This window comes from Tigriopus californicus, chromosome 2 (genome assembly GCF_007210705.1).
Source record: "Tigriopus californicus strain San Diego chromosome 2, Tcal_SD_v2.1, whole genome shotgun sequence".
NCBI classification, from domain to species: domain Eukaryota; kingdom Metazoa; phylum Arthropoda; class Copepoda; order Harpacticoida; family Harpacticidae; genus Tigriopus; species Tigriopus californicus.
Window position 1 is genome coordinate 11,418,420 of NC_081441.1, and position 21,278 is coordinate 11,439,697.

Genomic DNA, 21,278 nt, shown 5'->3' on the forward strand with positions numbered 1-21,278 from the left:
ACTCGAGAGCAAGTGGCGAGTTTCCTCTGGACTTGTATTTTCCATTATACTACAAGTGCACAAACAGAACTGTTTGATGAATGCGCAGGCGTTGTGGTTTATTATTCGGGTATTGAACACCCGTTGGATGTTGTGAGTGAGTCAGATGAACACTGATATTTGTTCAATGATGACGAACAACTGGGCCGACAGACATGTGAAGTGACATTCAACGATTCCATCACACGGGAATATGTGAATCTCTGGGCTCCGGCTGAAACGGAAGTCATGTCAATCCGTGGTGCCCTTAATTGCCGACTGTGTATTGTGTAGTGTCAGTGTATTGAATCATTTGCTCTGCTTCATCCCACATTATCACTCGCAGTAACTTGGTAGATGGATGCATATCCGCCATGGCGAGGACGACCGAGATGAGTGTGTTTAATGCTTCGTATAAGGAGTTGAGGTCGTGGGAGTCAAGAAACGTTGTTGCTCAACTCCAGATCCTGCCCTGAAGAGAGGGGGCCTTAACCGTCCAAAGAGGCCCAACCGGAGACGGCTGAGAGAGGAGCTGAAGCCAAGGGGAGAGAGGGAGTTCTGGGAAGACCAGGCTTGCCGATCAACCATGGGACAGTGCACTTCCATCAAGCAGAAGAGACGCAAACAGAAGAACAATCGAAAGAAGGAAAAAGACCCCCAACATGAGCCATCACAGGCTAGTCAGAGTGATTTAAGCCGTCCTTACGTGACAAGTGACCGTGATAATAAGTCCGAGCAATCCGATTCAAACGACGAGGACCTAGGTGATATTGGTATGAAAGCTCGAAAGTCCTCCAACAAGAGTGCAGTGGCACCCCCTCAACGGAGGCCAAGTACCAAAGTGTCCCGAAGGGAAGATGTGCGTAAAATATCCGTCATGTCGATTAATCAGCGACCATCTGATTCGGATGACGACGGTTTAGTGGTCCATGATGTTGTCAGAAAGATTGGATGTGAGAAGTTCGAAATTGATTTCGGCGTTCCCGACCAAAGGAGTAGTCATCTGAAGAAGAAACCAATGCTTTCATCCCGGATGACCAAGCAGAGATCCACCTCTAAAAAAGAGAACATTGCTCCTAGTGAAGCGTCCGAGAATGTGAAAACTCCGAGAAAGAAAAGCCTCGGAAAGTCCAAGACACCATCATCTTCGTCAGCTAACTCCTCGCTTTCGAGTGGGAAGCGGAGCTCGCCGAGTAAATCGAGTCAGCCGCCCTCCCCAAGTCCACCGCCCAAAGGCAATAGTAGTCCACCAACGGGTTCGAGTGGGCGTAAGAAGAGTTTGAAGGAGTTCAATAACCGTGCCATTCGGGCGTCGTTTCGTAGGAGTAATAACCACACCAGTAACAACAACGTCAACAACAACAACAACCGCAACCATCAACCTATTTCCCCTGCTGTTAGTCGTACTTCTGGCCAGAGGCCTTCCTCACCATTAAATCACCAGCATGGGCCTCTAATAACATCAAGATCCCAAAGACTTGCAACTAGAAGTGCCAAAGGTGAGACAAGGAACCAAACGGTGGTTGTAAATCGTTTTCTTAACGATTCACGGCAGTAGATGGCGCCCTGACGAGGGCCAGCATTGGCATACATAGAGCATAAATAATTTTAAATTAACTTCCACATAGAGAATTTAATCATTCAATGACTTTAAGTCCACTGAAGGTTAGTTTTGATCTAATGGAGTTTTGGAGTCTTAGTTACCCTGGTTATCCATGAAACAAAATCAAAACTTGGATCAAAATGTTGAAAAATGATATATTTTCGTCGCTAAGGAGCTTTTGGAGGTGTGAAAAATGGGTTTAAGATTCCAAGGCCACTTATGATTAAAGCTGGACTAGATTATTGTAGGATTGCAAATTGATCCTTTGGTAAATGCATGTAACGCCATCTGGCGCGTCCAGGGTCTGGTACTCTCTAGCAATCCTTACTGTTGGTATCTTTTTAAGATCGGGCTCGTCGGGCTAACCAAAGCGATTGTTTGAATCATTCAATTTGAAGAGGTAGTTACCGTTGACCTTGCATAAAGCTAAACTTGGTGAGAAGTTAGGGCTTGGCCAGATGTCATTGGAGTTATTGCGTGGTTGCTGGGCCAAAAAAGAGATAGTCATCTGTGTTCTGCCCGTCGAGTCATGGCGAATATCTCTCTTTATCGGACGTAGCTTCTGCTTTAGGTTGTTACAGTTGCTCCCACAAGTCTGAATTCACTTGCGGAAACAGTTGGAACCTTTTTCTGGGACCGAAGCTGTCAATAATCAAACTGGTTCTTGCGTCAACTCTCATACCAAAAAAAGCCTTTTGTTTGATCTGGAGCTCCCCAACCAATTCCCAGTGAACATTTGACTACTTGCAAAAAAATATGATTCTCGAAGACATACATGTTTAGTTTTGAAAAAGAACTAATTATCGGGAGCAATTGTAGGCCTCGACCTCTCCCTCAAATCTACATTAGTTCACGTGGGCGTCTGTGTTGCTGTAAAGGACACGTTCATCTGATGCCTTCATGCTTGCTTGGGAATTCGTCTCTTCGGATTTTGGAATTGTAGAGCCAATAAATCAACAATCGATCGGCGAACAATCACACTCGCCATATAGTACGATTTATAATGTGCTCTGCCACGGATATCCTATCCTCACTTCCCGGTGTGCCATAGTTTTCTTAGAGGGACCCTTTGTTTCAAATTCATCACGATGACCTAATACCAAACCTTGGTTGTGTTGAAAGAAGCTTTTGTTCATGGTTTGCCTTGCTCCTTCTTATGCGAGGGCGGACGTTTTGATAGGCAAAACTTGGGCTTGCACTCTCACCCAAAAACATTCCGAGCTTCAAGGACATGTAATTGCAAATTACTGGCTCTGTGGATGGTCGTGCCATCTATTGGGGTGCTCAATCATTACATACCACTCGCACATTGTGTGTAATCGATGCCCAAAGAAACGAAAGAGTGCACGAGGTCGTTCGTCATTTTAAGTCATGGTTTTAATTTTGATCGTGACTTGGATCTAGAGCATTTTCTCTCCGTTGAGGAATGGAATAAGTCTTGTTTTAATTGACAATTCTAGACGAACATAACAGTATGGTCTTGATGATATTGAGTCTGAGCAACGGGAGGTACAATAGCGCAATAACAATTTACAAATTGTCAGTAACATCTGGTTGAGGAGAAACTTGTTTAATTACCGTCAGCCACAAAACCGGAGCCTTTGTTTTGTACTTGGTTATTTGTTCCGTTAAAGGGGATTCAAGCCAGCCATCTTACTCAAAAACTGGAACCTGCCTTGGGGTTATCACCCTCATTAAGACGCTAATTAATGGATGATTGATGTCCCAAAAGCGCTCAGACTTAGCGACCATTATGTGACCAAAGTTTGCTTGGCTTTTTTTTCGTCGGCCAAGAGGAAATTGCACACAAAAGAAGCGAATTTCACAAGTCAGCCCCATACTGACGGTACTTGCTTGGACAGGCCACAATGAGGTGGTTGACCCTTCATCCCAAGTCGGATCAACTCGTCTCATGTGGTCGGCATGTCCTGAAAAGAAGGCAAACCGGCTCGAATCCACCTCGTGTTGGATAATTTTGAACTGATCCAAACTTTGAAACATTGAATAGAAGATCTAGCAACCCAGATATCGAGAGAGGTGACGAAATCTAGTGAGGACTGACAAGTTGTTCTGGAATCTTGAATACGAATCCTGTCCTGTTTTATCTCCTGAGGCGTTGTCTTGAATTCGTTTCTGGTTCATTACCAGAGGGAAAGCGATAACCAAAGGAAGTTTCTGATAAACTGAGACCGATTCTGTACATGCTGAGCCTCAACATTTTCTTTCTTTTCTCTATTTTAGGTAAGTCCCGCTTTAAAAAAAAGAAATCGACCACTTTTAGTTCTTCCTATTTTCGATCTCCCAGTCACCAAGTGTGTTCTGAAGAAACTGAGAAGTATGCTCGCAACATTTTCTTTTCCTCACTCCAACTCGGAGTGTATAAATCATGTTTTTTTCCCCTCCAACGCCGCCCGTTTTAACAAGGCAGGTACTTTGGCAGGAAAGATGCATTTCCTCCAAGCTCATTTTGATTTTGCCTGCTCAAAAACGCGTCATAAATTCGTGAAAAATCACCGCGAGTTTGACCGAAACTCCTCATTGGAAATTCAATGTTGGTTTCGAAATTATCGATGAAGGAAAGGAAATTCTCTTCGAGGTCAGAGAAGGAGAAAGAGAGGGAGAGAGTATTGGAGAAATTCAAAGAATTATCACTGAGGTATCGAGATTCTCGACCTTTTTCGCCAATCGACTTCCACCATTCATTGTTTGCATTTCACTTTCTCTTTGCCTGGCGACTAATTTGCGGTGCGAGCAAAACTTCCAAAGACTAAAGCTTCTGAGAAGATCTTTGTCTTTGATATTGAGAGGCCTCGCGTCACATGAGATATCAAGAAACCTATCGGTGAAAAAAAAAGATAGATTTAGGGCTCTTAAATGCTGGATCTAATTGGTTGTGTATCGAATGATCACATTTACCTCTGAATGTAAAACTTCCAAAGACAAAAGCTTCTGAGAAGATCTTTGTCTTTGATATTGAGAGGCCTCGCGTCACATGAGATATCAAGAAACCTCTCGGTGAAAAAAAAAGATAGATTTAGGGCTCTTAAATGCTGGATCTAATTGCTTGTGTATCGAATGATCACATTTACTTCTGAATGTAAAACATTGAAACACATGAGCCATTTTTGAAGTAGAATGGCCATTGATCTCTGGATCTCTGATCTCTGAGGCAGGCGATATGTTGATGATTGTCATCAGGAGCTTGAGAGTCCCTCCATCCACCCATGCATGCATAACCATAGCCATTAATGCTGTTCTGCAATGCGCTTAAGAGTAATAATGGAGCTCTCTCGCTTATGGAAGATTAAATCAAGCTATTACACGCTCGCAGAGAAGCAGCTGATTCAACTCTCCCATCATCGTGACTTCATGCGAACTCCTATCGAGCTATTAAATACCCCGATTAAATCTCGATTCAGTCAAGTTCAAAACCCGGTTTCCAGCCAAAAGAAAGAGTCAATAGAGACTATGGCTGCCTTTCAGGTCCTGTCATCTCGGTGTCCAGTTTTCTTTTCATTCCGCACACTATTCTTGCCTACTTTGCAACTCGCGCCTTGCTCATTTTTCATCAACTTTCTGGGGTCCTCTCCATGATGAAGCCCCATAAGGAGGGAGAATGTCTTGGAGGAATTTCCAACTGAATGAGTACGTACCGTACGATGCACGCTCGCTCACGACGACCAGTCTCCTACTTGGTACATCGTGTAGTGTGACTGCGGGCCCTGGAAACCCATTTTCCTACCTTAGATCCCCGAGAGCCTGGCTGACTGGATGTACGTATATATGTATATGTACGTGTGAGTCAGCCTGCTTGGGCAAGACGTATTTTTTTTTTGAGCTGGCAAACTCGGGATCACCTGAGAGCTCTCACTCACTTGCCAGTAGGTTCTGAACTTGGATTGGGTGCACATGCGAATAATAAAGCTCAAAAGTTCGATGCATTGTGTAAAAAGTGCATGTGATATGTGAGATCATTTTATGGTTGGGTGTCTTTGAATCGGGAATTGAATCCAAGTGGATTGAAAAGAGGGCTTCACCATGGGACACACTAAATCCAAGCACCAGTTTGACAACGAGTCCTTAGGCGGTGAAAGTGTGAAGAGCACAAGCACGTCTGCCTCGTCTTTGAGTCGGAAAGGTCGAAACAGAAGGAAATGGAGGAAGAAGCAGGGCTATTCATTGCCCTCGGGATTGGATAAGCCCTTCGTTGGCTCGAGTTCAACGCTCTATCCACATGATTTAGATGGCAATGATGCCGTGTTGGTCTCTTATCATGACCATAAGACCGAGTCTCTCTACTCCCCAGAATTGACCCCTCGGAATTTCAGCAAAAAGCCACAACGAGCCAAGAGCATGGCCATTCCGACGCAAAGTTGTCCGATCTATCCATCATATCAATCATCCAATTCAGTGGAAGACCTGACCTCTCGTGTGACTGAGTCACATTGGAGGCCTAGTCCTGACCACCGGGACTCTCGTAATGTCAAACCCTCGTTAATGTCGACCAAACGGTCTCATGTCGATGGAAACTGTCCCAAAACGGATCCTGTTCTGGCCAAAGTTTTGGAGCGACAGCAGTCCTTCAAGGAGGAATTGGAAGCCATGTTGGAGAGAACTCGGAGTAATCAAGACAAGCTGGCTCCCAAGTTGGAGCATATCAAAGTCCAGTCGGCGGTTCAAGATGTAGAAGCCTTAAATCATTCTGACGATGCCGTGGGTTTGAATAGAAGCGAACGATCACGTAACACTACTTTGCCTCCTCCACATTCAATGGCGACAACCTCTAAATGTGACTCATCCAAACCACCCACACACTCGACGAATATTGCCTTTGACGATGCTAGAAAAGAAGAAACGCACAAAGAAGACTCCTCTAGTCAGAATAGTCCCCCTCAATTTGAGCAAAGCAAGAAGGTGTTGGAATTTGAGGATGATAATCAAGCGAATGGGCTTGCTTCAACGGATCCCGCTAACGAGAAAAATAAGTCCGAGCATAATCAGGGAAATGCCAAGGTAATGAAGCCAGCAGAACAAGAAGAGGAAGAGCAAAGTCCTGTCTACGCTAAAGTCATCAGAGATCACAAAAGTAAATCCAAAGGCAAATTGGCACCTGTAGGAACCTTGGATGTGATAGAGGTTAATAGCCAAATTGGGCCCTCTCCTTGTCACACTGATTTGAATGAGTGCCCAAAAAATGATAAACTAGGACAAGCTCATTTGAAAATCAAGACTAGCGAGATCCCCTTTCCTCTTTTGGAGGAGCCCGAAAAAGAACTTGCGATGAAGCAAGACCATTCGAACAAAACTGAACCAACCATTAGATCCGACCTTCATATCGATTCCGAAGCCAAACCTATAACCCAAGAAGCAACTGCAGTTCAAGAACCAGCCACAGGAATGCATGAAAAAAATGGGGTTCCATCGAAAGAAAAAAATGAGCTAATAGCCGAGGATGACGATGAGGGGGGAAAAGAAAACGTATCCAGCAAAAGTAGTGACGACGAAGAGGATAGCGATTACGAAACAGTCGAGGTTTTGCACAAGGAAGGCTCAGATTCTAAGAGCTTGCAAATAGTCAAGAGCCAAGGCTCGAAACGGTCAAGCCAGATTAGCGATGAAACGAAAGATATGCCCATTGTGCGCTCAGGTGAAGAGGAAATTGAATCCTCGGTAAATGCAGGGGAAGATGTGATAGCGGATTTCGTGCCATCCGAGACGGCTGCCGTCAATCAAAAATTCGATGAAGACGAATTCCCATTATCTGACTCCAACATCAATCGGGACCCCGATAAAGGAGAGGCAAAGAGCGCTAATGCGTTGGATTTGGATCCACGAAATTTTCCGTCGCCTTCGCCTCCACGGTTTAATTTCGGCAACCCTGACTTGGATCAAGAGGAGCTACTGGTTCTGAGGACCCCAAGTGAGGTCTCCTCGTCGTCATCATCATCCTCGTCCGCTTCCATCCCTTCCTCCTCACCGTCCCCAAGTAGTAGTACTCAATCATTTCTAGCCTTTGATGAGATTGAAATTCATGGGAAGAAGCTCCGAGCTGATTCAGGGGAGAAGTTCGATTATGAACCGTTTTCATCGTCCGAGTATTCAGCCCCATCTTCCTCCTCTCAGCCATCATCGGTTGAAAGTGGCGGCTCGACCACGAGCCCTGAAGATGCACTTGTTGCAAAGATGAGTCAAAAGCCAGGAATGCCTCTCGAGAGGAGTGCAAAAAATACGCCATCACCTCCTGTACTGAAGAGAGAAAGTACATTGGTTGGCAAAGAAATCGAAGATGCCATTGCCAAGGGAAACTATAGCGCCCATTCATCTGCTGGATTACCCGAGCGAAGCAGATTTGATGGAGTTTTGCTAGAGGCCGAGGGCAACTCGAATTCAAATCGGTATCATGAAGAACTAAAAACGACCAGTTACAAGGACTGGGAGTCCCTAGTGGAATCTTGCATTGACTTGCCAGAGGCCGAGGAGGGCTTAGTTGATGAGCATTTCCAGCTTTTTAACGCTGACCGTGATCAACGACACATGTATATGCACCCGAGTCATCGGGGCACTCGACTGCCACCCGTTGGATGTAGCTCAGACGACTTGGTCAGCAGCTCGAACACGGACGAAGAAATCGTTCAGACCAATAACCATTGCTATGATAGTCTGGAAGATATCATGTCGGGAGAGCGTCGAAGAGCCCGATCCACTTCTTCATCCGTGTCCGGACGTCGAACCCTACCCCCAGTTCCGAGCGATGTGGACCAAAGACAGAGAGCCATCCAGATTTTAAGCCTCCAAGCTATGCTGAGCGACCCAAGTGTGCCAGTTCCTCCGCCAACAGATCGAATCTTTTCTCATCCCACCCCTAAACTCCCCATACATTCATCTTTTCAACCAGATAGTCTTGACGTCATGAATTCTAGTCTGAGCAGAAATCCAAAGGGGTCATTTGCAAATGACCTCGAGCATTCTTGTAATCCGAGACCAATACCGTTCCCGAACCGAAATGATCTGATTAGGGAACCATTGGCACAAATGGCAAACCAAGAGCCGGCAAGTGTAGGCCGAAGGCGACAACTCCCATTGGTGCCGAGCTATCCAAATGATCATGTTGATGAAGAGCACATTGATCGAGTCCCAGCGCAGACCTCCCCCGAAGTAGATTCTGGCTTTCCGTCCATGGACGTGTCCATATCAAACATCGATGATCGATTGATATCGCCCTCACACCTACAGGTTATTGATTCTCCGCCCACCACTTCGCACACCACAACCCCTTCCCCATGTGGCAATGCCTCTCAAGAAGGTGATGTTGCCTTGATGTCCAACTTCATTTGGGTGGATTTGAATGAGGACAAACCGGGCAAGAAGGGGAACAGCTCAAAAAAGGCAGAAGTCTGCTCAAATGCCAACTCACATGCATTGCTTAACAAAAGACCGAGTAGAGCGACAGACAGCCAATCTACTGCCGCCAGGAAGGCACAACATCGATTGTCTGCCCCAGAGCCCAACTTGCAGAGACGAAAGACAGAGTCGTCAATTGAAGTAGTGCGGAAGCGACAATCCTCGGATACTCGAGAGACCTCAAGACGATCTTCTTTGCAGCCTAATGGGCCTAAAAATACGAAGGGTCTTTTCCCGGCCAAACGAAGAAACTCCAGTGCAAGTAGGTGTTGCCACTGTTTGGTATATGCAACATCTCCCATGACCCCCAAAAACGATTTGAGTCTCCATTTGGGGTTTGGCTGATTTTCCAGATCCGTTTCGAACGTTGTTCTTTTTTGTTTCTCTCGCACATTTGTCAAGCGGTGAAATTTAGCATTCGAAAATAGCTGCTAATGCCAGAGAGAAACTCTTTTGTAGCGAAATCAATCTGGGGGTGTAGGCATTTTAAGAGGAATGCGAGAAAAGAAGGAAAAATTGGCGGAAGAGAAATTCCGACTAATTTACACACGTGCAGGACGGAAGAATCCATTGAACGACGAACGTCAGCATGACAATGCAATGAAGATTGTCCTCCAAAAGGGCAAATACCATTATTTTTTTACTCGGATTTTGTGAAAGATATGCTTGAAAAGACAGGAAATTGACTCGAGCATTAGGAAACTCCTGAGCTTGTGACAAATTATTTTAAAAGTCTCGTCTCCCTAATGTACGGGATGATCATCCTCAATACGTGTCAATGGTTAAGTCGTAGCCTCATGTTTCCTTGGCGTTTCTTTCCAGGTCGCATCCATTCAGCTGTGGTCTCCGGGATCAATCCAGAGACCAGAAGTGTCACCGTCGAGTGGTTCGAGCAAGGCGAAACAAAGGGAAAAGAGGTGAGTGAGAAGGCCAATTCAGGGCTCTTTTGTGCCAAGAAACGTACACATTAGGAGAAGTTTCACTGCTTGCGGTTTCTTTCCATTTGTTTTCGTGTCGTCCTTGACTTACTTTGATCATTACATCCGCCTTGGCCGTACAGAGGAGTTTCACTGCTTGCGGTTTCTTTCCATTTGTTTTCGTGTCGTCCTTGACTTACTTTGATCATTTATGGTGATACAGTGAAGTTATGCCTTTGCTTAGGGATACTCTTGATTCGTCAGTTGACATGGAGGCTTAGTGTCACCTTCCACGCGCAAGTTTAAATGAAGAAACCAAATTGAACCCAAAGACATTGGACGCACGATCAATGTCATTGAGAACATTAAAAGGTGAAAGGGAGCCATTCTTCCTTTTGATCGTAAAACAAAGGACGTTAGTAATCTGATAACCGGAGCTCCGCTTTGAGTACCGATCTTGATCCACGAATATGCACGGGACACAAAAAGCAATGGCATTCAATATCCTCTTACGAGGCCTTGATAGACTATTTTTTACTCGGGTGTTTCTTGTTCGTATGTATCTATAAATACTTATCGGATGGCGGCTACATGACGGATTGATGAGAATGTATGTAGGACTCCTTCATTAAGCTGATTCGGATCTCTCTACTCTCCCGTTTAAGTTCTACTAAATCTATTTCCATGCAGGTGGTCTTTGAGCAGTTGGCAACCACTCGCAGATCGTCATTATCAACGTCGTGAGATCAGGCCCAATTGGAGACCCGCTAATCTGTCTTCTCTCTCTTTTCAGATCGAGCTAGGGGCCATTTTGAGCCTAAATCAGGACCTTCTCGTTCCGAATGACAGCACAAGCTACATCCCCAACAAATTGTCAAAGGTGAGTTCCCTTTCAGTAAGCATATGTCCCGGCACACATTTTCTTTCGATGACGGAATGATCCAGAGGGAATTGGTCGAAATAACCGAATGAAAATTGGCCCAATCCTCGGATTGACGTGGTTCCTAGTAATTGAAGGGACAAAGTGTGTTTCAACCCACGCACGTGATTGCCAGGAAGGAAACAAAGGTTGCGTTCCTGCAATCCCGTCCCACTCTCTACCTTGAGCCATGTGCTCATTGGGCTCTAATAAAGGAAATTTACGAGTTACACGTTCCAATTGTGTGACCCTTTCTTTGAACTTGATAAATGATGGCTCACTCCTAAGCCCTTTTTATTGCCTCAGTTCTTACATGAAGTATGGCTGAACCCAAATTGAACTCGATTGAACCTTATCCAAGAGGACCTTTTGTTAAAGGAGAGGACATTACCAAACCAATGTAGGCCAATAAGTTCAGCTGAACCACGAACTTCTAGAAATATGGACTGTGAACGAGCTTCCCGCCCAATCAGGCTGCCCTTGGTCATACCAACTCTGAGCCTCTTGTCGAATTAAACTGACAAAATAAGAAACGTAGATCTCTTCAATTAGAGGCAAATCATCATTATATTATCTGCCTGGAAAGAGGTTCGTTTTAAAGCAATGTTGTCAAAAACTTATGTAGCTGACTAGGAGCAGGCTGAAATTAAAATTTTATGTAGTGTTTACTACATAAGTTTGCAGTTATATCCTGAGTTCCGTAAGCATGATTTTGGGCTAAAGTTTGGCCAGGTTTCATTTATTCAATAAGATCTTGTGGCCATATGAAGTGCTTATTAGGAATAACGTGAACAGTTGAGGAGAAAAGAAATTTTTGCTTCAGTTTGCAGTCCACATCTGTAGAAGTCTGTGGTTGAACACTCGTTGGGAATGACGTTTTTAAAATACGGAGATATTAGTTCTTTGTGAATATAATATGCAACTACAATGTGAGTCTTTTAAATTGTTTACAATCCTCTAATGTGATTAACCACATATTTCACGGCTGAAATAGGTCGATTTGACTTAAGACTAACTCTCTTCTTATCCAATCATCTTGCTACAGACTCCTAAATCTAAAACTTTGCTCTTTTCTTGATTACTACAATTGCCCGGGATCTCCTGGTGAACCCTTTCACAAATGGCTTGTGCTTATATATGACACCTGTAGCTAACCGCAGGGAATGCGTGTGTATGCGAGAGTTGTGTGAAGAAATCCTAAATGAGAACGACGACAGCAACATTGAATCAGGGGCTCTAAGAGTTCCATTAGATCTACTGGCTTCCACTGCGAGTCCATGATACGAGGAGTGTATGGGGGAATTGTATGTCGCACTCCCCGCTTCGCTTACTCGTTGTACTTCATACCACTAGTCAGGGGAAGAAAACAGTACTGGAACTCGAGACGTTGCCGAATTTCTTTCCTGGTGGATCCTTCCCTTCTTGCGAATTTACACACGAATAGTAGTTCACTCATGTCGCTTTAGCGAGAAGGTGTCGAATTTGGTCGAGTGGGGATTATTGAAGTGCATTCCAAATGGTTCAGGGCAAAGCAATCATGTTGAGTGTTCGGAAGCAGCATATCATCAGTCCGGTAATGCAAGAGCGGAGTTTCCCAAATTTTCATGACACAAGCCTCTCTCTTTCAGAACGAGAGAAACTCGTTAGGCCAAACTCGAACTGTAAGTCCACAATCTGTCCTTTTCGTGCAGAGTGAGATTTTGAGTTTCCCTATCTTTCAATTCTCCTGAACCTTTTCTTAACCCATGTTTCTGAAGAGTATACCATCCATCCCTTCTGATTGGCTTGTTCTGTCCGAAGTGAACGAGTGTTTTTTTTTTGTTTGAATCCCATTTATGTGCTTTGTTTTTATTCAAACTCCCTCCAAAAACAGTAATGTAGTGCCGATTTCCGAAGTTAATCGGACCTTCCAATGGCCATTGAGATTCAAGCTCCTTTATGAGTGAATCAGGCCGAGCGTTTTCCAAAGTGTCGTTCTCACTGTCAAATTACATTCAGTGGTGTTTGACTGCAGTCGTGAATGGTTTCTCCGAGGCAGACCAATTTTGGAATCTCGTTTCCATTTCGCCCAGCTGATGTGTGGTTTGTGATGGTTTCAGTACTTGGTCGTGGCCTGAATCCGGGGCCTCCAGGCGTGTGTTTTGCTCCTCTAACAGGACTTCTTTCAGTGCCCGTTGTAACTGGATCCAGTGCATCACTCTCTTTCTTTATTTTGTTAGCACCAAGATGCGTTGCATGAGATTTCATGCCCTCTTGCAGGAGAACCTGAAGTAGAGCAGTGTGAAGTTTCTCACCTCTCTTTGCCTCTTGCTTCTTCTCCTGGTCTCGACAAATAAATGCGAGAAGGATCATCTTTCGTGTTCAAAAGCAATACCAGTCCAACTCCTTCTGCATTGAAATGAGTCCTGCTATGTATTCAAGGAGGCCTCTAGGTAGGAGAGTTAGCAACGAAGTTCAATGGCCTGACATGAGAAAGGCCTTGTGCCTTTGTCGGTTCTCAAGGAAAGAAGGGCCTTTCTCTCGTCTTGAAACGGTTCAACCTTCCAATTCTGAGGAACAAGAGCTCTTCGAGGAACCATTTCTCTGGCGTTGAAAGAAAACTGCATTTTGCAGTTGTAGTTTCCATGTAAAACGACCCCTAATGAAAACATGAGCCTAGGGAAAAGAATTTTTTTCCCCGGCCTAGAAGGGAACTTTTAGCAGCCGATGTTGTATAGTCGATATTAAGCTGATGTAGCGGCCATTTTTTGAAGCTCCGATCGCCATAGCAGAGTAGTGGTAGAGCCAAGATGGCTTTCGGAGGCGTGGGCAGAGGTGTGGCCTGGTTTCTACCCGAGTGTGCAGAGTACTTGCCTCCCAAGCGAGACGAATGTCCGGAAACGAAAGATCGCATCGAACGCCGAAGACGGAGGCGACGCAGACGTCGACGGGAAGTTGATGTGATCTCGGGACCTTCGAACACCAAACTTCCGGTGGTGGACGAGGTCAACGTGATTGACATCGAGGACGAGGATCTGTCCTTCACATCCTTCTTTGTGGGCATGGAGGGCAAACCTGGGAAAGCCGATACCAAACGACCCATGGTAGATTGATTGTTTTTGATGGTTTGTAGTGCGGATTTTGAAATTTGAGCTTGGCACTGGAGGCGCTTCCAATATCAATTTCAATTATAGGGATATGCCGCAAAGCAATTGTAAAACGCTTCCATGGCAAACTTGTGAAAATCCCTGCAAGGCATGGATTATGGCTTGCGTTGAAAATACGGAATTGTTTAAGGGTTGACATTACTAGGTGCTCCATACCTGGCTATTCTCAGCTTTGGCAGGGCATTCATGCAATCAGTGCTCCCTCCCCCCTACCTACCACTCTACCGTAGATTAGATTTGTTCATGCCAAAGTCCATTCGACAATCTATTCAAAGACGAGACCTCCTACTCGTCTAAAATCCATCAAAAGCATATACGAACACGGGATCTACCCTCTAATACGAAAAGGACAATGACCCAGGGACCAAGTTAGAATTTCTCTGGAAAAAATACTTTTAAATATCACCAACACATCCTCTTCACATGGTGTTATCCCTTTCTTTCTTGGGCTTGAAAATGACGGACAGTTATTGGGTGTAAGAAAAGTCGGTGCTATTTTGTGTGTGGGGCGATTAAGTTCTCCTGGTCACAGGAGCCACTAGTTTTCTATGAATTATTAATGCCAATGAGGTGCGTGGATCGTGGTCTTGCCAGTACACCTGCTCAGTTGGCTTTTCGGCCATTTTTAGATCGCGCAGCAACTGCAAAGGAGTCTTCAAAGGTCTAGTGCAACAAATTTGGTGGTAGGCAGAACTTTAAATTGCTTCTCACGAAATGTGAAAAATAATTATTCAAAATGGCGACTTGTGTCGAATGACAGATTACCGTGCAATTCGTTGAATTGGTGTTTGGAGTGAACTTTACGTGCCCTTCTCGGCTCATCGAAGAAAGAGCCAAGACTATCGTTCGCGATAACATTGAAACGTAACGATCCTTATTCCATTTCCAGTATGTTCCCCGGCCGTCAAACGTGGTTGGAGGAGCACAACAACCCCCACCACAGCAATCCAACAATAAAACTGCAGGAGGCGCGGGAGTGGGTGGAGGATCCGGGATGCGAACCAGGAACAAAGCCACGTCCAGACAAACTCTGGCGGTTTCCTCCGATCCTCCGAGCTTACAGAATGGATCTGAAAACATTCCTCCTAGGTCGAACTCGGAAAAATCCGACACGGTCGGCAAAGCCGCCGGAAATGGTGAGTATTTGAGACGTTTCAACTCAATCGATGTTCTTTACGTCCAATTTGTCCGATGAATTGCTGGTATAAAGTCACCACTCATGTGTCCTATTCTTATTTCTAAAATTGCCTTCAAGACCTTGGACTGATACCCCCCACGGGTACGTTTTTCGTGTAACTTCTTTGTAATTTCGAAACATTCGTGAGCTTGACCATCTCTTCTTTTTGGTTTGGTAGGTGTAGATCGGAGGCGTTCGAATGTCGTGAAGGAAATTGATCGACTTCAGAAGAACCGCGAAGAGCGCCGAGCACGGCAAGAAGCCCAACGTCAAGCGGCCAAGAATATTGATCCCGGCAATCCCAACTACGAGTTCCTCAGCATGATCCAAGAGTACCAGGAACAACTGGAATACACGCCCTTAACGGACACCGATCCGATTTACGACCATCAAATCTCTGTGTGCGTACGTAAACGACCCATGAGCAAAAAGGAGAACAATCGACGGGAAATCGATGTAGTCACCTGTCCCAACAAGGATCAGGTCATTGTTCATGAGCCCCGAACTAAAGTGGACCTTACCAAATACCTGGAAAACCAGCTCTTCAGATACGACTACGCCTTTGACGAGACGTCGACCAACGAACTTGTCTACAAGTAAGGAGGTTGCGTTGGAATGACGGAGAATGTTTCTGGTCGTTTTTGACCCGTCAATGTTCTTATCCTAGATACGCGGCCAAGCCTTTGGTTCAGAATATTTTTGAAGGTGGCATGGCCACTTGCTTTGCCTATGGACAGACTGGGTCTGGCAAGACCCACACCATGGGTGGTGAGTTCCATGGAAAAACTCAAGACTCAAAGAACGGAATCTACGCCTTGGCCACCAAGGACGTATTCAAATATTTGCACTCGCCCAAATATCGAGATCTGAACCTGAGAATCTCGTGCAGCTACTTCGAAATTTACAGTGGCAAGGTCAGTCCAAATCATCTGTCTGTATATGTGTATGTAAGTGGCGGATTCATTGTTTATCACATATCATTTCTCTCCCTTTAGGTCTTTGACCTGTTGTCAGGAAAGTCAAAATTGCGCGTTTTAGAAGATGGCAAGCAGCAAGTGGTTATCGTTGGTCTGACTGAGAAGGAGGTGGACAGTGTGGAAGACGTTCTGAAGCTGATTAATCACGGCAACAGCATTCGAACCTCGGGTCAGACCTCTGCCAACGCCCATTCGTCCCGTTCCCATGCCGTGTTCCAGATCATACTCAGAGTGAACAACATGAAACGACCCCTCCACGGAAAGTTCTCACTCATCGATCTGGCTGGAAACGAGAGGGGAGCAGACACGTCCTCCGCCAATCGACAAACTCGTGAGTATCTTTTTCTGAAACATCATCATCATCATCCTGCCATTGATGAGACTTCTGAAGGCCTTAGCCGAAAACGACTACCACCCAACAATTCTTGGAAGGATTAACAACCGAGAAACCCTCTTTCTTTTTCATCTCCTCAGGAATGGAGGGAGCTGAAATCAACAAGTCACTTCTGGCATTAAAAGAGTGTATTCGTGCTCTGGGCCGCAAAGGCGGACATCTCCCTTTCAGGGCGAGCAAACTCACTCAAGTGCTCCGAGATTCGTTTATCGGAGAGAAATCAAAAACATGCATGGTGAGTGGGAAAACCGATTGTCTCGTCAAGTTCAAGTCGACTGCCTGCTTTTAACACGGCCTCATTTGATAATGATAGATTGCCATGGTCTCGCCCAGCATGGGCTCTTGTGAGCACACCTTAAATACCTTGCGTTATGCGGACAGAGTGAAGGAACTGGGCGCTTCGGATCCGGCCAACAATGGCAAACCCAACGAGATCCAAATGGACGATGGGATCTTAAGTCCTGAAGATTCGGATCTGGCCCAACTGCGGTCCATGAACGAGGGCGAATTGTCGGCCGACTGGTACAACTTCCAGGAGGTGATTTCCCACTTACAGGGCCTCGAGGATGATCTGGTAGAGTCGCATCGAAATGTGATTGATAGCATGCAGAAGTGGTATCAGGAAGACTCCTCGCTACTCGCTTTGACCAATGAAGTGGACTACGATCAAGATGGCAAGTGTACAAGAAAAAGTTGATAGCGTGTGTATATGTTTAGAATAAATCTTAATTTGTTCTGTGAATTGATCTGTTTTAGCCTACTGTCAACAACTGGAGGATATGATTGACGAGAAGATCGAGTCCCTGGCCACACTCCGTCAGAAAGCTAAAGGATTCCGCGTGATGCTCAATGACGAGGAGGCCAAGAGTCGGCTCCTGCAACAATTGAAGTAGATCAATTAAACAAATGCATCACGAACAAGTTGGCCCGTACTCACTCCTATTACTTCTAATACCACCACTACTACTACTATCATCAACATCAGATTTCATCCGTCTTGGGCCATCAATGTTGATGAGTTGGTACATTTAAATAATAACCACCACTCACTTTATTTCTTTTCTTGACACGTTGTGAGCCCAATAATCGAGCATAGATTTTGAGGTTGGAAATGCACTAGATTCCTTACTTCTTCAGCCTCATTCAGAGACGCTTTCCATGACATATTTTTCAAGACATAACCTCCCCTGCCCCAAGAGGGACACGCCCTTAAAACAACACGCACACGGACGTCGTCGAAATTGTACTTAATCAGCGAGCCATCCGCTTTCTCATGTGATAACAGTAGAGGTGTGGCGTGAATGATGAAAAAGAAACTGGAAATCGCAAAATTATCGCTCACCACGATTAACCTTGTCAAGAGGGTTTTTGGAACTCTTGACTCTAATTCAGTCCGTGTTTTGTCACCCTTTGCTATGCATTTTAGGTACATACGATATTATCTTAATTATTACAAAAAGGTCTTCTTCTACCATCACCACACGACCCAATTCTACACCCACCCACGACCCTCTTACCACACAGATCCCTTTGACAATGTTTTAGACAACAACAACCCTTGGAAACTTCATCCCAGATTTGGCAGAGAAAAATAAAACTATTAACAATTATTGAAGGCCATTCATTTCTATACCTTTTTTAATGCAAAAAAAAACAATAATAGCAAATGGGTCAAGGCACGTTTTTCTCATGCACGAGTTCAAATATCATGAAAGTATAGAAGGTATGAAAACATATAGATCACAGGCGAGTTTGATGCAAAAAAGACCCAGCCGCACAACGTCTATCGTCATGCACGATACACTCTCATAACATCTTGTATAGCTTGCCGACACAGGGGACAATAGCCCCCATTGGGACCTTGCCATTGAACTATGGCACAGGCATAGCACATACACATGTGTCCACACCTGTAAACCGCGCAATCTACCCTTCGTTCAAAGCAAATCGTACATTCTGACGGTTCCGTGAGAGGCTCGTTGGGGCACTCTCTCTGGGCTGGCCTGTTCGTAAGCCCATCCCCGGGCAGATTGGGCTGAACGGTTGAACATACCGGTTCAGAAGTTGAACCCAGGATTCGAACCTTCGACGTATGGCCGTAAATATCCCAAAACGCCCACAGTCTCAATGAGGTGTCCACGTGCATGAATACTGAAGATGGGCTCGCGTTCTTAGAAAACTCTACCGTGCCGTCAGGATTGATACCAAAGGAAAGCTCATCGCCGACTGACGGCGAATTGGCCACGTCCTTACTGACCACCCAATACTCAGGGCGGTCTAGAAGCATATCCGAGTCTTCTGGGAGTTCTCGAGTGTCAATAGAGCTGGGATCACAATTGGTGAGACCAAATGCCAGGGAACCAATGTAGGAGTCTTCGGTTTTCAGTACCTGCAGGACGATCCGCTCACCCGGACGAATTGGGGCGCCCGTGAAGACATACCCTTGGGCAAATTCGTCATCATTTCTCGATGCCACCTGTGAGCTTTCATTCAAGATTGCGTTCTTCCCGGTACAAAAGTGGAAGCTCTGAGGACGGAAACTAACCTCGCGATGAGAGACTAAGGACCTGTAGTTGGGGGGATTGTAAGGCTGAGCATGAGACGTTGGGGGTCGATGCAAAGAGAGGTCGTTCATATGATTGGAAAGCACTTGAACAGGTTCTGTTGGGTGTTGTGGCGGCCGCTGCCATGGTTGGTGCGAGGGTTGCTGAGGCGGAAATTGGTAGGGGGGTGGATGCTCAAATTGAGGCAGATTCGGTTGCTCCAATGGGCGGTGTATTGGATTGAAAGGTGAAGGCCGGTTATCAGGAGGCGGCACTAATCGTTGCTGTAATGGGTTGACCGGAGCAAAAGCCTGACTGTCGCTCGTATTTTGGGGTGAGATCCCCGCGTAGTTGTTCAGATTGGACCGCAGATCGACCAGTTCCAGTCCAGTGCAATTGCCATACAAGTCGATCATGGCCCAAAGAGGTTGACGGGTGTCCACACCACTGAAGAATACCCCGCGGTTCATGCCACCCGCTCCAAAATGTACATCCCCGTTACCCGCCACGAAATAGTGAATCACAGAATCGGAATCGGTGTAACGCTCAGATAAGGCCTTGGCCCAATATCCGGGTTGACTAGTCAGGGTTGGACAAGCATACTTGGGGAGGGCCCCCAGGAGAGCTGGATTGCGGTTGGTGAAACCCACTCTGACCACTCCGTTCCAACGGTCACTCAGATCTGTCAAACGGAGACATACCCATTCGCCTAAGGCCACTGGGCGATCACTGAATACAATGCCTTTGCAAAACGACTCGCGTCGTCGAGCTTTATAGCCCCCAGCCTCTAATGTGATGTTATCCCCGCGTTTCCGATGAAACTTGAGAGGTGGGGCATCCATATTGATGGGAGGCAAAGATTGCGTCAAATGCTTGGAGTGGGCGTTCCCCATGGTTATTCGGACGGCGGTGGTTACACCTTGTAAAACTGAAAATGAGTTTTGTTCACGGTATTATCAAAACAAGCATTATTGTTTTTCCTGTTATAGAACCTCTGCGCATATTCAAGGTGGAGGTGGAAAAGTCGAGCCGGTTTGGGAATAACCTAGCGCTTTGCGCAATAACTTTTTTAAGAAACTGGTGTTACCTTTCTTCAATTTCCCAGGTTTTTTGGTCCGTCTTTCGCCCATTGTGTTCCTTAAGTTGGTGATATTTCGTATTTGGGAGTTGATGAACTGAGTTCATAAGCCACACGGGGGTCTATGAACCAAGACTTCAGTAAATATGCTTGGCTTGTGCCCTCAGTTAAACAAGTTGAGTCGGTCTGTAATCTACGCTACAAAGACTGCTGCTACAACTTCCTCTCTGGTGAAGATCTAGCTTTGGCAGAAGCTCTTGCTTCCCGTTTAGGAGGCGTCCTGGATGCATTGGAGGAAGATCGTGCTGGTCGGTAGACAACTGGCCAGAAGTGCTGGAGAGCGCCCTCCGCACTTTAACCTACGGCTTTGGTACCTACCGAAGGGTTGGGGGCACAAAGTGCTGGGGTAGGTGGCCCTCGATCCGAATACAACAGAGAAGCCAGCTGCCGGCCAACGATAAGGCAGATGTCTCCTGGGCAAAGATCGAGCACTGAGTTCTCATTCTGTTCCCATCCAGCCGTGAATTACAATTGTAACACACGGACGCTACAAGAAACTTGGCTTTTTCACCGTAGCTAGCTGTAAGCGTTCCAGATGAGAAGTTTCGAGTTCCTTTTTCCACTTCAGAGGAATTACCAGAATAGTATGCCAATATTTTGATGACCATGAAACATGGATTTGTAACTAAGTTGGTAATTTCGCAAAAGAGAGTACGTGAAGATGAGTTAAGACAATGTAACAAAGGAAGGACTTAATAAAAAAAAATTACATGCTATTCCAACTCAAGAAACTGTAATTATCCCTAGACCTTGGTCAAAAGTTCTCACAGAATCTTTTTCTTCAAAGACAGTTTTCTACACAAGTAAATCGATAAAATGTACTTGGCTATTTTCCTGATGAATAACAACCCCCTCAAAATATTTCCCTCGACAATTGGACCACGGGACCGGGGAGCAGATGCTCGTCATGTTTGAGGCGTCCGACCCCTTCATTCTTGGGTCAGACGCGTGGATTCTTTCCATATCAGTGTATGGGTGGTGGGTAGTGCGGAAACTCGGTAGCCGCCGATTGCCTCTCTCTGGCTATTCCTTTCCTTTCGTCTCG

General features: G+C 45.5%; 2 protein-coding genes across 5 annotated transcripts; one reads left to right on the top strand and one right to left on the bottom strand.

The window, feature by feature from the left end:
• Positions 1-270: 270 nt before the first annotated feature.
• On the top strand, positions 271-17,680 carry LOC131892977 (kinesin-like protein KIF2A). 4 transcript variants are annotated; one of them, XM_059242861.1, is made up of 12 exons: positions 271-1,517; positions 9,845-9,939; positions 10,733-10,819; positions 12,487-12,519; positions 14,894-15,140; positions 15,260-15,283; positions 15,360-15,777; positions 15,849-16,095; positions 16,177-16,489; positions 16,633-16,787; positions 16,866-17,226; positions 17,309-17,680. In XM_059242861.1, exons 1-12 carry the CDS (start codon positions 605-607, stop codon positions 17,443-17,445), a joined length of 3,030 nt encoding a protein of 1,009 aa, XP_059098844.1. In that variant the 5' UTR covers positions 271-604; the 3' UTR covers positions 17,446-17,680. The 4 variants fall into 4 exon arrangements, with proteins under 4 accessions (XP_059098844.1, XP_059098841.1, XP_059098842.1 ...); XM_059242858.1 differs by lacking the exon at positions 271-1,517 and adding an exon at positions 5,402-9,284; XM_059242859.1 differs by lacking the exons at positions 271-1,517; positions 15,260-15,283 and adding an exon at positions 5,404-9,284.
• A 203-nt stretch (positions 17,681-17,883) lies between these two features.
• On the bottom strand, positions 17,884-20,633 carry LOC131892982 (protein neuralized-like). The gene is made up of 2 exons (XM_059242866.1): positions 20,183-20,633; positions 17,884-20,023 (listed from the first exon to the last, which is right to left on the bottom strand). The coding sequence occupies exons 1-2, from the start codon at positions 20,223-20,225 to the stop codon at positions 18,342-18,344; spliced, it is 1,725 nt and encodes a 574-aa protein (XP_059098849.1). The 5' UTR covers positions 20,226-20,633; the 3' UTR covers positions 17,884-18,341.
• Positions 20,634-21,278: the final 645 nt, after the last annotated feature.